Genomic DNA, 13,689 nt, shown 5'->3' on the forward strand with positions numbered 1-13,689 from the left:
TGGGTTGCTCAGTAGGTTTAGGGTCCGACTTCGGCTCAGGTCACGATCTCAGGGTCTGTGAGTTTGAGCCCTGCAATGGGGTCTGTGCTGACAGCTCAGAGCCTGGAGCCTCCTTCAGATTCTGTATGTATTCTTCTCTCTGCCTCTCCCCCACTCATGCTCTATATCTCTCTTCCTCTCAAAAATAAATAAAATATAAAAATTTAAAAAAAAAAAGAAAAGCAAACCTATAGTAACAGAAGGCAAATCTATGGTTGCCTGATGTTGAAGATGGAGGCAGAAATTTTTCAAGGAAACACTGGTGTACTAGAAACAGCTTACAATTATGGTGACAACTATATGAACTTATTAAAATTTGTCTCGATGTACACTTAAAATAGGTGAATTTTATGGTATGCAAATTATACCCTGATAAAGTTATTTAAAAATATTTTTTATCATGAATGGTTAACGGAAGTGTTTTGGTAACATAAAGGAGTATGCTTATCTACCTGGATAATTCATGCATGTGGTTTTGTTTTTAATCTCAGCAATAATTACTAGAGAATAAAGCAGTAAAGAAGGTGCTTCCACAGTTTTGGGGGTTTTAACATAGCACATTCCCAACTCTCTGTCTGTGGCACACAGGACGGCTTTACCTCATTCAGGATGTCTGAAGCTCTCTTCACCTTTTCCATTTCCAAGGACCCGAAAGGCACCCAGCCACAGCCTTTCATCCAGCTGTTGTAGTCGGCTTTGTATTCAACCTACAACACCAACGGAGAGGTTATTGTTCTTTGTTCAGCATCATCCTTACTCATAAAATCATTAACATTTTACCCAGAATGGTATTTTTAGGATTTCTGACCAGCTTCCTTCCACCATATGTTAAGGCCATTTTAAATATTTCCTTGGTGAGAGATTTTTAATGTTTTTTAATGTTTTTAACATTTATTTCTGAGAGACCGAGCATGAGCAGGGGAGGGTCAGAGAGAGAGGGAGACACAGAATCGGAAGCAGCTTCAGGCTCTGAGCTAGCTGTCAGCACAGAGCCTGACATGGGGCTCGAACCTACGGACTGCGAGATCATGACCTGAGCCGAAATCGGACCCTTAACTGCCTGAGCCACCCAGGCGCCCCGGTGAGAGATTTTAACAGCCCTTAGGTTATCACTGCTCTTCTAGCTGGCATACATTCCATTACATCTATTTTCAACTGAAGGGAAGTATGTGAACTCAAGTTCCAATCTGGACAAATGCTACCTTGAAAGCTGTATTTCAAAGAATAAATAAAATTGTTATATTTAGATAATCAAATGTGAAATGTTTGTTCCCTAGAACTCTAAATCAAGTTAGGACTGAAGGCCACATCGAAGATGGATAATTTTGCTCATTTTCTGATTAGATAAGATTTGATAATAGTTAATTTGCACTATGTGTTTGTATACATTGCCCTTCATATGTAATGGTTAGCTTAGGAGTGTTTGTAACATGTACTTTAAGGTGGTCACACTCAATTTGCTTATGGAAGGTCATTATCATTTGGAATTGCTCCTATTTTGGGGACAGTTACTTGATGTTATTAAAATAAAAGGCCACTCTTATTGTCTGGCTATAGGAGGTACCTAAAACTCACATTCTAGATACAAAATTCAAATTGTTGTTTAGTGTGGGCCTTTTAATTGGAATTAAAAATATCAAGAACTATTTGTTTTCTGCTTATGAGAAAGAAACTTAGCAAAATTAAAGAACTAGATAATAATGCATAGAGATTGTTAGTGATGAGAACTGCAAATTGTACAGTTGCTGTACAAGAGTAGGGTGATTCCTCAAAAAATTAAAAATAGAATTACCAGGTGGCCTAGCAACTCCATATCTGAATACATACTCAAAAGAATTTAGAGCAGGGTCTCAAATAAGTATTTGTCACCAACATTCATAGAAGCATTATTCACAATGGCCAAAAGTTGGAAGCAACCCAAATGTCCACTGATGGATGAATGGATAAATAAAACGTGGTATATACATATAATGGATCATTACTCAACCTCAAGAAGGAAGGATATTCTGACACATGCTGCAACATGAATGAACCTTGAGGACATTACATTAAGTCAAAGAAGCCAGTAACAAAAAGGCAAATACCAAATGACTCTACGTGTATGAGGCCTACTGAGTAGTCCAGCTCATAGAAACAGAAAGTAGACAAGAAATTATTGATAATAATGAAGGAGATGATTGTGATAATGGTGATGATAACAACAGTGAATGTTTACTGAGAATTCACCAGGGCCTGACACTAAGCTAAGTATTTCACATGAATTCAAATTCTCAAAACATTTATTTTATTCCAGGTTTATAAGAAAGGGATATAGTGATGGGTTCATGCTAGAGCCACGTCTCTCTAACTCTGAAGGGCATGCTTTTATAGAACCACAAGAGTCATTTTCCAACTACATACTTGCTACATACAGAAGACAATGCAGACAGACACTTCTGAGAATTGTCAAGAACATGACTCCACTTAAAGATTACTTCAGTTTCCACCTTAGAAAGAGGGAATAGAGAAAATCGGACTACTCACATCACTCTGTAGTGCATAAGCCTTCTTGGCGAGATCCACATTGATGCTATCGGGTGGGTAGCTGTAATTGTGTAAGATGTGCTTATAGTCCACATCACTGGCAATTTCCTGAGATTTTTTAGCTTGAGTGACTTGGAGCATATCAAGAGGTGCAGTGTAGATGGTTTTTGACTTCTCGTAGTCTTTACGATATTCACGCTATGAATAGGAAATTTCCATTTATTACCACAAATCCTCAATGGAGTTCCAGAAAAGCACAGAAATCTCCATAAACAACAGACATGAGTTAGAGAACTGAGTATTTCTATTTTCTTATAATATGTTTATATGTTACACATTACTGAATGCTTCCCTCCCCCCTCAACACACACACAAAATCATACATGGACAGATTTTCTCAAATCTCTTTTTAGATTAAAGAGCAATGTCAGACATTAGGAGTGGCCCACAACTTCTGCTCCAGCCAGGTATTATTTTATTTAAAACAGGGTTTTTCAAGGACTTTTAACAAGCATTATTTTTACCAAAGCAATCTAATCTTTGAATTGTTTTCCAATAAGGAAATATTTTTTAATTGATGACAATTTTATGACAATCATTTCATTCTTCTGATTATATAAAATGACTACTTCATGAATAGAGCTTTACACTTGACTACTTGGCTTTCTTAACATCATATTTAAATGGTTATTGAGTTTTCAACCTGACTATGATAAGCTCCACTGAGAATCCCAAAGGTTTTTCATACCAAGTTTAATATTGGTAACAATTTAAAAGAAGCTTCAGATTGCAGCAGTAATAAGACCTCAAAGGAGAAAAGTTTGTGAAACTGAGCCATGAAAGTAACCTTGGCACTTATTACAGTGTTCTCATAAACCAAATGTCTTGACTGGGCCTCAGAAGGCACTTCCATTGGCTGGTTTTCTGGAATATTAGACAGGGTGCTAATTAGGTCAAAGTCCCAGCTTCATCGTGTCCACTCACCAATTGCCTTAACAGAGAGAAAAATTCTGACCCGGTGCCTCTAGGAAAAATCTAAACCCATTATATCTCTCCATAATCATGTAAGCATTAAAGACAGTGACCTAGGATAGTAAATGTAATCTATGCCTTACAAATCTTCTGTAGAAATTCCTTTTGCAAATGACTTGATCTTTTAGCTTTCTTAGGGAATATGATCTTCTTTCTAAATATTTTGTGAGCAGTTACTCTCACTGAACAAACTTAGCACTTAATTATAAAACCTAGACTTTGGTTTATAAAAATAAAACATGGAAATTTTCTGACAGTATGCATGGACACTGAAAAACTGGTAAAGCAATGTGGCAACAGCATTAGTGTTTCTGACTGAATGGTTTTGACTCTTTTGTTCATGCTCATACCAGTTCACACATATCTGCGTGTATAAAATGCTGTCAAAGGTCCAAATAACTTTAAAAGATTCTCTTTAAAAAGCTATGCACATTCTGTACCTGCAGCTTAGCATTTAGCCTGGATATTCTGTGAGAATGATTCATCACTGACTATCTCTTTTGGTTGCCAGTGTCAATTAACAAGTATTTACTGAACAGTTACTTTGTGCTTAGTGTTCTAATGGGTTCTGGGATAGGATGAAGAACTAAAGATAAACATATATGCACTGTCAACAGACAGCTATAACCTTTTGAGCTGAGAAGGGATAAGGATCTAGTGAAAAGCACAGTATTATGTATGTGACTACTGTATACTAACATAATTCAATGTGAAGTTATTAGAGAAAGTTATTACTGAATATGATGGTTTAAAATGCTATGTGACTGTATGGAAAATGCAAAATGATTTAAAGAAAGGTATTTATAGATCATTATATGAACACATGTTTGAAATGAAAGTAAATGATACAAGCATCCTTCTATTTAAGAAAAATAATATTTGCAAGCTATTTTGAACATTCTTAACCACTCTTAAGGAATTCTCTGAATGTTTTTTAAACAGTATACACTGCAACTTGCAATAGAGGTTTTATTCTCTACAGTAGGATTTTAATCAAAAGATAAGAGTTGGACTATAGGGAAGCCTTAGGGAATTCATCAATTCTCTGAAACTCAGACAGAAGGCACGAAGAAAAAGTTCATCTTTCCAGATGAATGGTCCAAGACTTTTATCAGATTCTCAGAGGGGCCTATAATCAATGGATTATTTTTCCTGAACCTATGCCAGTATTAATTACTAAAGTTAATAAAGAACAATAGTTAATAAGATTTTTATCTGTGACACATGATTTTCTTCCAATATATAGACAGTTTTAAAACCATCATTTTAAAGGTTCTTTTTCAATCAGGAGAAAATATGAAAATATTTAGCAATTTTTCCAAAATGTTTTGAGAATTAAAATCAATATTCTATTAAATATTAAAGCATACATTTTTCAAAGTGTAATGGACATCAAGTATAAATCAGTAATTTCTTTCCTTAAACACTGAGAGGTACAAGAATCTGGGAAATTATTCTGCTTCCAAAATTTCTCCTCAGCAACTTGTTGTGAACATGGCAGAGCCCATGGATATGGAATCTTTTTTAAAAAAAAAAATTTTTTTTTAATGTTTGTTTATTTTTGAGAAAGAGAGAGAGACATTGAATCAGAAGCTGGCTCCAGGCTTCGAGCTGTCAGCACCGAGCCCAATATGGGGCTTGAACCCACAAACCACGAATCATGATCTGAGCCTACACTGGATGCTCAAACTGATTGAGCCTCCCAGGTGCCCCTGGATATGGAATCCTTTTATATGCTACCACCCTTGGGCATGTTAACAGAGATGCCATTTTGAAAATAAGACATATTCACAAAGACACTCACATCACTCTGGTTTTTGGCCGTTTTCAAAGAGTGCAGCATCTTGGGATCATCATTAATGCTGAGGGCTCCAATCATCTTCCCTTTGCTTTTCTCATAGTCTTTCTTGTACATCACCTGTAAAGACATCACACATGCCAGAGCCCATCCATCAGGAAATGTCACCGAGGGCGCCCTGCCCAGGTGCCCAGGCCATACTCACATCGCTGGCAATCCGGCTGTTGGCTTTGGCTGCCAGCAGGGGAATGGCGTCCACTTTAATGTCAAATTTCTTTGCTTTGCTCTTCTCCCAGTCTTGCTTATAGATATTCTGCACAGAAAAATTTCAGCAAGAGGAATTGTAAAAACAACATCTAACACAGATTCATACAGTAAAAGAAATAGATTGAAAATTTATATATATAGACTTATTTCACCTACAAATATCCTATTTGCCAAATGATAGTATAATTATTCATTAATCTGTCATCCAGCTTCTCTCCTATACTCTTTAACATTCTGTGAACTTTCTAAAGACTCTGCTGCCCTGATGTATAAAGGACAATGTAAAATGACAAACATTTTGAGAAGGTGAAATGCAACTTTTACAGGAGAGATCTTACAAAACTCTAGAGATTAGCGGGGTGGGGGGAGGTAATTCAGAGGATGTTTCTGATGGTAACAGAGAATGTGGAAAATAAAAAAAGGATAGCTAAGTAAGTGCCTTCTGACCATTTAGGCCTTAAAAGTTCCACTCACACTATGGAAACAATCTCCATAGTTGGTTAGTTGCAGAACTCCTAATCTGGTCTTCTAAAACACCCAATACATCTCCTCTTTGCAAATACACGCAATGATAGATTTCTGTGGCTTTGGTACTTACGTCGCTCAAGTTATAGGCATTGACTCTGTGTTGGATAAACTGTGGAGCATCTGCTGGTACATTGCACTTGAATTTCTCACTTTCATGCTTTGCTTTGTAATTCAGCTAGAAAACAGTAGAGGATATCCAAACAGTTCAGGATCAGAATTTCCTTGAGTGCATGTAGAAGAGTGTGTACACACACACACACACACACACACACACACACACAAAACTAAGTATTCCTTCCCTTTTTCAGAAAAATGCCTCAAGGAGGTAGTCCATCCAGTCAAAGGCCATTACAGAGCCTAGACCCTCACTCCCTCTTTCAGGACTGTGGTGGAATCTAGTTTGTATTGTCATTTTGTAAATGCTATCTATCCCAACGTATGTATGGGAAACTCATTGTCTGATCTAAACCTTTAGGCTGTGCCTTCAGGACACGAACACTCAGAATGTATTGAATTCTATGACCTGCTACTCAAAGTGTGGTCTACCAACAGCAGCATCAGCACCACCTAGAAGCCTGTTAGAGAGTCAGCATATCCCTCCCGACCTACTGAATCAGAATACTGTTGCAGGGACACTGGGTGATCACGTGAAAGTGAATGTTTGGGAAGCACTGCTGTTCTTGCACTGTTCTTCACATGGCTGGACCGTTCTGCTTTAGATCTTCCTTGACCACCCAATCTGAAGTGTCCCCTCACTCACCCCCTCTCACATGACTGTTTGAATTCTGTCTCAAGACCCTATGTTAGTTTTCTTATTACTGCCTGATGTCTTTCTTGTTTCTGTGCTTTTTGCCTTCTTATAAAGTCTTTGTTAGCAAACTCAAAACGGGAAATGTTTGCCTTTATCTACACAGATAAATGCTCTTGTTGTTTTTTAAGTTGCTATCAAGCCTTAGTCTACATTATTTTTGGTGTGTGACACATCTTAATGAGCAAATTCCCCAGTAAAAATTGGTGACTTATGGAAGAAATATTCATTACTTTTATTTTCATCTAACACCATCTTTCCTGAGGCTACAATTCAATCTGGCAGCTTCATCTGCATTTTATTAAACCAATCTTGAAAAATGACACTGTTGGGATGATAGATGAGCCCATGAAGATTAAGCAGGAAAATGCTTCTATTTCACATAAACACAGCATTCTAGGTCACTCGCACTTGCACAGAGCACTCACGTCGCTAAGCTGTTTCGTGTTGAGCTGGGCTTGCAGCAGTACAGGAGTATCAGTGACAGCCGTGAATTTGGTCTTATCTGGATGAACTTTGTACGTATGCTAGGAAAAGATGTTCTTCAATGAAATTTCATAATGTATCTTTATATTCTTGTTCATATACCCACTAACATATAAAAAGTTTCCAGTCAGAGAGTTTATTTCCTGAAAACTTGGTTGGTATGTTCTCATTTCTCTAGCTCTTTTCAAGTTGCCTCTAAACTGATCTCCCTGCTGCAGTTCAGCAACCAGACTAACCTTCCTCCTGCTGAAGCCTTCCAAAGGCTCTCCAGTGGACTTGCTTTGATCTAAATTGTGCCTTGGTGGATAAACCTTACAGAATCCACCCCCTCCCTTCATCTCCTACCATTTCACCTCTTCCTACTGTCTCTCTCTCCAGTACACTTCAGCTACCTCATGCTTTCAATTCTGTAAGTACCAAGCTGTTTTTTCCTTACGCTGTCCTTCCAGTTGCTTTCACCTCGATTTTGGCATGGCGGCACGTTCCTGCCTTAGATCTTCCTTGAGCGCCTAGTCTATGGTGCCCATCCAGTCTCTCTCCCCCATATCATATTTTAACTCTATAGCATCATTCTATAATGTCTGATATTTTATCTGATATCATTGTCTGTTATCTTTCATAAGTTTCTGTGTTCTTTATTTTCTGCCTCTCCATCTAAAATGCACGCTCCCCAATGCACGCAGCCCACCTTGTCCTTTCTTCTTTCCCAGGACCAAGGACAGTGTCTGACACAAGCTGGTTCCTCATGTAAACTTGTTAAATGAATGAACACTTATGTCTCACATATCTCCCTATTTTCCCTTTCTTCCCAAACCATGTGTATATAAACTAGTGGAAATGAATAGTTTTAAAACCCCAAGCTCTTTTTGTAACAAACAGTTTTCTTCACAGTAATTTTTGTGTTCTCCAATTCCACTCAAAGTTTAAAATTTAACATCTCCTGCTAATCACTAGATGTTAGCATTGACTCCTGCTAAAATTACCACTAGATGGCACAAGAATCCCAAACCCAATTTTAAGAATTCATGACAACTGACTTACATCTTTGCACTGGTCTAGCTTCTTAATTGCTTCATATTCTTGCGTTATTGTCTGAGGGAAATAGCATTTCCCTTTATCTTCTTCATATTCTGCTTTGTAATTTTTCTATAATAAGAAGGAACAAAAATAGATCATGATTATTATTGCTCCCAAATAATATCACTGAGAAGCATGGATATTTGTCTTCAACTTACGTCACTGTTTTGTGCTGAAACTTTCCTGCAGTGTATCTGATATGGGTCCTCGACGCTGCCTACATAATGTCCCAAAATATTCTGCACATATGAATCTTTGTACTTAGCCTGAAAGAGAAAACATATTGACAAATATGTCAATTATATATGCTATTTGTCAAACGGCAGGAAAGCCCTGAAACCCCAGGGGTAACCATGGCCTTTCGAACCTCACTGAAGTTCTTCAGCAGAGTGTCAAGTTGATATTTGGGGGTCTCACAGTAGTTCATGCTCTTTGCTTTTGTCTTCTCATAGTTTTCTTTGTATAATCTCTGTCAAAGGAAAAAGAAAATCAAACAAAGAGAAAAATATATATATATCATGGTATAAAAGCCATTCTTATCATTGCTACACTTAACCAAAAAGATCAATTTTGCATTTTTTCAGCATTTATTTTCCACAAAGCAAAAGAAGCAGAGTGAATATGGTAGAGGCTCATGTCTTGTATAATCTAGGCTGCTAATAACCATACATATACTTATGTTATTTATCCTAACCCATTTCTCAGCCAGAATAAACCAGAATATACCAATGCTGCTCTCTAAGCAACATTTTGTCTTAATATAATTCTTTCCATTTGAATGTGTTTGAAGGAAAGTGAATTTTTTAAATAGTGAAAAATTAGGTAAAAAGTAGAAGGTGGACCTTAGATACTTAGGCACAGTTTTGGAAAAGTATTCAGTTCAGCACATGATGAAAACACATTTTACACTACCTTTGGAAGTTGGATTTTCTCATCAAGATCTAATATTTTTCTTTATAGTATAATGCATGAAAAGATAGTTTTTCCATTTTGTGTAGGTGGCATGTATTTCTACACATTCTCCTTAATTCTCCCATATAGAAATCCAAAAATATACTCAATGAAAACAAGAATATTTATAAATGATACAGAATAGGGAGTATTTCCTTAATTCCATGAATTAGAGAAGCAATTTTTATAAAGAGTTCTATTTTATTTTGGGTATTTTAGTCTTTAAAATGAGATCAATATTTTATAAAATTTGTAAAATAAATACTTTGTTCTTTAGGTTATGCTTCATCTAGTTTTCCTACTTTGTCTTTAGCCTGATTTTCCCACTTCTTGCCTTTATTTTTTTCTGTACGTATTTTTGCAAAGTATCTTAGATCGGATCATGACATGGAATAAATATGTATTCATACATACTGAGATATTAAGCCCATTTCTCAAAAAACTGTAAAGAAAATGCTATTGCTAGTATTTTTTCCCCTTAAGAAAATAGGCCATTAAAGAGATTAAGGAAACATTTACAATATTCACCAGTATCTCAAAGTACAGAATGAAGAGCTTGATCATCTTTTGCCACTGGGTTTTCGTGTTTGACTTGTCATCCTGAATCTGAGATTTACTTGGGCTAACATCACATCCAAAGTTATATTAAAAAGTTCAACCACATCTGAAAATAAAGGTGATTCACAAAGACACTCACATCACTCTGGTTTTTGGCCGTTTTCAAAGAGTGCAGCATCTTGGGATCATCATTAATGCTGAGGGCTCCAATCATCTTCCCTTTGCTTTTCTCATAGTCTTTCTTGTACATCACCTGTAAAGACATCACACATGCCAGAGCCCGCCCATCAGGAAACGTCACCGAGGGCGCCCTGCCCAGGTGCCCAGGCCATACTCACATCGCTGGCAATCCGGCTGTTGGCTTTGGCTGCCAGCAGGGGAATGGCGTCCACTTTAATGTCAAATTTCTTTGCTTTGCTCTTCTCCCAGTCTTGCTTATAGATATTCTGCACAGAAAAAATTTATCAAAGGAACTGGTAAAAATGATATGCATGTTATCGTACTTTAAAGACCAAGGAATATCTCAATACTCTAAATATGAATGAAATAAGTGGATCATTTTCATTGTTCAGAAAATCGTGATTTTAGGTATTTCTCCTCAAAGTAAAGCTTCAAATTTTCCAAGATCAAGATTCTCTACTCTCCATTAGAATCTTTCATCACATTAATCTATGTCTAATTACTATACTAATATTTGATTCCTAACATGGAGTATTTCACAGAGTGGCACAAATATTCTATAGTTAATTTACTTTTTATGATCTAAAGATAACACTTTCATTTGATCTGAAAGTCCTCTGAAAAGATTATTTCCTGAATCATTACAATTCTCATTGATGCTGGATAATCTTAGTACTTACTTATCGAATTGTTTAAGAAATTGAGATCTCCCCTCCAAGGAGAATTTGACTTTCCTATAAAATTAAGTTTTGAAAATGAAAAATAGTAATGGACACCTGGCCTTATGCCTTTTGAATACCCTATATCTTAGTGCAAGTTCCCTTACGTGTAGGAATAAGCACCATCTGTGTAAAATTAGGGACATTATACATCTGAAGAATAAATAAAATGACATTATATCTAAAAAATTAGGTCTTGGATAAAAACCAGTTATAGTGTAGTATAAAGAATATATGGCTAAAAGATCTAACATTATCATTTGCAACTAAACATACATGAGTGGTGGCATTTTGAGGGTTGATTGAAACACATTGTCTAATTGTACAAAGCTACTTAAAACATTGCTACCCACATTTATAAGATGAATTCAAAGATATGTGGGCAGAGGCAAAGGAACAGGATACAAATGTTAAATATTCTTCCCATCTTTAACATTGAAATGTTTATTCAGGGAAGCAATCCAGAAATAAAAACACTGGGTGTCAGGATATCCCATAGCACAGCACATAGGAACTTACATCACTCAGGTTATAGGCATTGACTTTGTGTTGGATGAAGGCAGGAGTATCTGGAGGTATGTGGCACTTGAACTTTTCGCTTTCATGTTTTGCTTTGTAGTTCAGCTGAGAGAGAGAGAGAGAGAGAGAGAGAGAGAGAGAGGGAAAGGGAGAGAGAGAGACAGACAGACAGCAGGCAGACAATAAGGAATACAATTAGTTCTGAAGAAGAATTGTTCCAAAATACAAAACTTTTGTGTGGTACATTTCATAAAATAAAAACATAAAGTATGTTTTGTTAAATAACAACTGACAATGTTCTTAAGATCAAGAAAGAAGTCCAGAGCTAGGGTAGGCCTCCATTGACCACCTGTGTGCTCAACACATGAAGGCTGATATTACAATGGTTACTGCAGTAGGACTGCGGTAGGACCCCCCCCCCCCCCCGCCCCAGAATTAATAGACTCTGAGACTCACAGCCCTTTCTTTCTTTTTATTGTTAGTGCTCACTTTCTGGAGAATTTACATCCCTCACATCCATTATAGTTTAATACTCTTATGTGAAGACTATTTCTGGCCATAAATCTACTGGGGTTACTTTTACTGTTTTGTTTTAATTCAACACAAGCTTGGGGGTTCATACTTAAAACATGTGATAAAACTTATCTCAAAGACTCCATTTTCCAAAAACTTACTGGAGGGAGGGAAATCCCCTGTATTGAGTATCTGCTCTGGGCCAGGGTATTTACTATGCACATATCTCCTTTCATTTACTCTTCAAAACAACCACAGATTATAAAAGGGAAATAGGAGCCAAACAGAAGTTAAACAATTTTCTTGTGATGCCAGGTCATAAATGACAGAGGTGGGATTTGAACCCAGTTTTGTCTGACTTAAAACTCATGGTCTTTCTAGTGTGGTAAGCTTCATTAGTTTCCTTTATAGAACCATTTCACTGTAATTGTTATCTACCCAAGAAGATGCAAGGCAACTAAATAAGGAAATATTTTAGGTGATTACAAATATACACAAGTTAAATTTGCTAAAACTGACATAGTTTTTTTTTTTTTTTTTGGAAATGTGACAAATCACTGGATTTTATATATGGAGTTGTGATACGTTATCCCTCATAATTGGATTTCCTGCATATTTAGAGGAACTTACATCACTCAGTTGTTTGGAATTAACTTGGGCTTGCACCAGAACAGGAGAGTCAGTGACTTGAGTGAATTTTGTCTTATCTGGATGGACTTTGTAGGTGTGCTGCAGAGGAAAAAAGGAATTGTTGTAGCAGTCAAATCCAAGTTGGCCTATAGCTGAAGCAAGCAGAACCCACTGCCCCAAACAAAAGAAACTTGTAGTTAATAAGACACATGACTCTTTTCTAATTAGACTGCAGTGTCTTTGAGAGCTGCTTTCACACTATACAAGAAACTCATTCTTCAGATTTCTGATAATTCTTCTCTGGGGAAATGAACTAGAATTAGCTCCTGAAATGTATTGGTAACCACAGGGGAAAACAGTTACCAAACAAATTAAATTGTTTCTTACAATTTCCTTGCCTGCATGTATTTGAAAAGTGTTAACATTTTAAACATCTCTAGACCACTAGATGCTATGGGGGTCAGGATGATCCAAGTTCATACTATAGACTTACATCTTTACACTGATCTAGTTTCTTGATTGCTTCATATTCTTGAGTTATGGTCTGGGGGAAGAAGCATTTGCCTCTGTCTTCTTCATATTCTGCTTTGTAGTTTTTCTATGAGGAAAAGAAATCAGACATAAGGATGCAACCATTATATGCATGCCCTCAAAATGTGTTTGTTGGAAAGCTAAACAATTATCTTAGAACTTACATCGCTGTTTTCAGCTGTGACTTTCATGCAGTGTGTATAATATGGATCCTCAGAGCTGCCTACATAATGTCCCAAAACATTCTTTAGGTAGGAATCTTTGTACTTGGTCTGAAAGACAAAACATGTTTCATGTATTGATCGGGGGTGGGGGGGGAATAATGGATCTTTTCTCGACACAGGAAGTAACCACACGACTGCTTACATCACTAGTGAAGTTCTGCAGAACTGTATCAAGTTGAAATTTGGGGGTTTCGCAGTAATTTATGCTCTTTGCCTTTGTCTTTTCATAGTTTTCCTTGTATAGTTTCTGTCAAAGGAAAAAAAAATCAGTTAAAATAGATTCCTGTCACTCCTACACTGATTATA

General features: G+C 36.7%; 1 protein-coding gene across 1 annotated transcript in view; it reads right to left on the reverse strand.

Moving 5' to 3' along the window:
* The window catches only part of LOC120225731 (nebulin), a gene marked incomplete at its 3' end in the record, with an annotated part of 101,507 nt that overhangs the window by 59,701 nt on the left and 28,117 nt on the right, over positions 1-13,689 (reverse strand). Inside the window, exons 12-27 of the mRNA XM_039223898.1 lie at positions 13,526-13,630; positions 13,324-13,431; positions 13,122-13,226; positions 12,629-12,727; positions 11,486-11,590; positions 10,406-10,513; positions 10,207-10,320; positions 8,926-9,027; positions 8,717-8,824; positions 8,523-8,627; positions 7,424-7,522; positions 6,258-6,362; positions 5,598-5,705; positions 5,399-5,512; positions 2,563-2,760; positions 639-746 (exon numbers count right to left, since the gene is read on the reverse strand). Of these exons, the coding sequence (XP_039079829.1) occupies positions 639-746; positions 2,563-2,760; positions 5,399-5,512; positions 5,598-5,705; positions 6,258-6,362; positions 7,424-7,522; positions 8,523-8,627; positions 8,717-8,824; positions 8,926-9,027; positions 10,207-10,320; positions 10,406-10,513; positions 11,486-11,590; positions 12,629-12,727; positions 13,122-13,226; positions 13,324-13,431; positions 13,526-13,630 (1,791 nt within the window). The remainder of the gene's footprint in view (positions 1-638; positions 747-2,562; positions 2,761-5,398; positions 5,513-5,597; positions 5,706-6,257; positions 6,363-7,423; positions 7,523-8,522; positions 8,628-8,716; positions 8,825-8,925; positions 9,028-10,206; positions 10,321-10,405; positions 10,514-11,485; positions 11,591-12,628; positions 12,728-13,121; positions 13,227-13,323; positions 13,432-13,525; positions 13,631-13,689) is intronic.

The sequence above is a fragment of the Hyaena hyaena genome, unplaced genomic scaffold (genome assembly GCF_003009895.1).
Source record: "Hyaena hyaena isolate Hyena2069 unplaced genomic scaffold, ASM300989v1 scaffold_1494, whole genome shotgun sequence".
Lineage (NCBI taxonomy): Eukaryota > Metazoa > Chordata > Mammalia > Carnivora > Hyaenidae > Hyaena > Hyaena hyaena.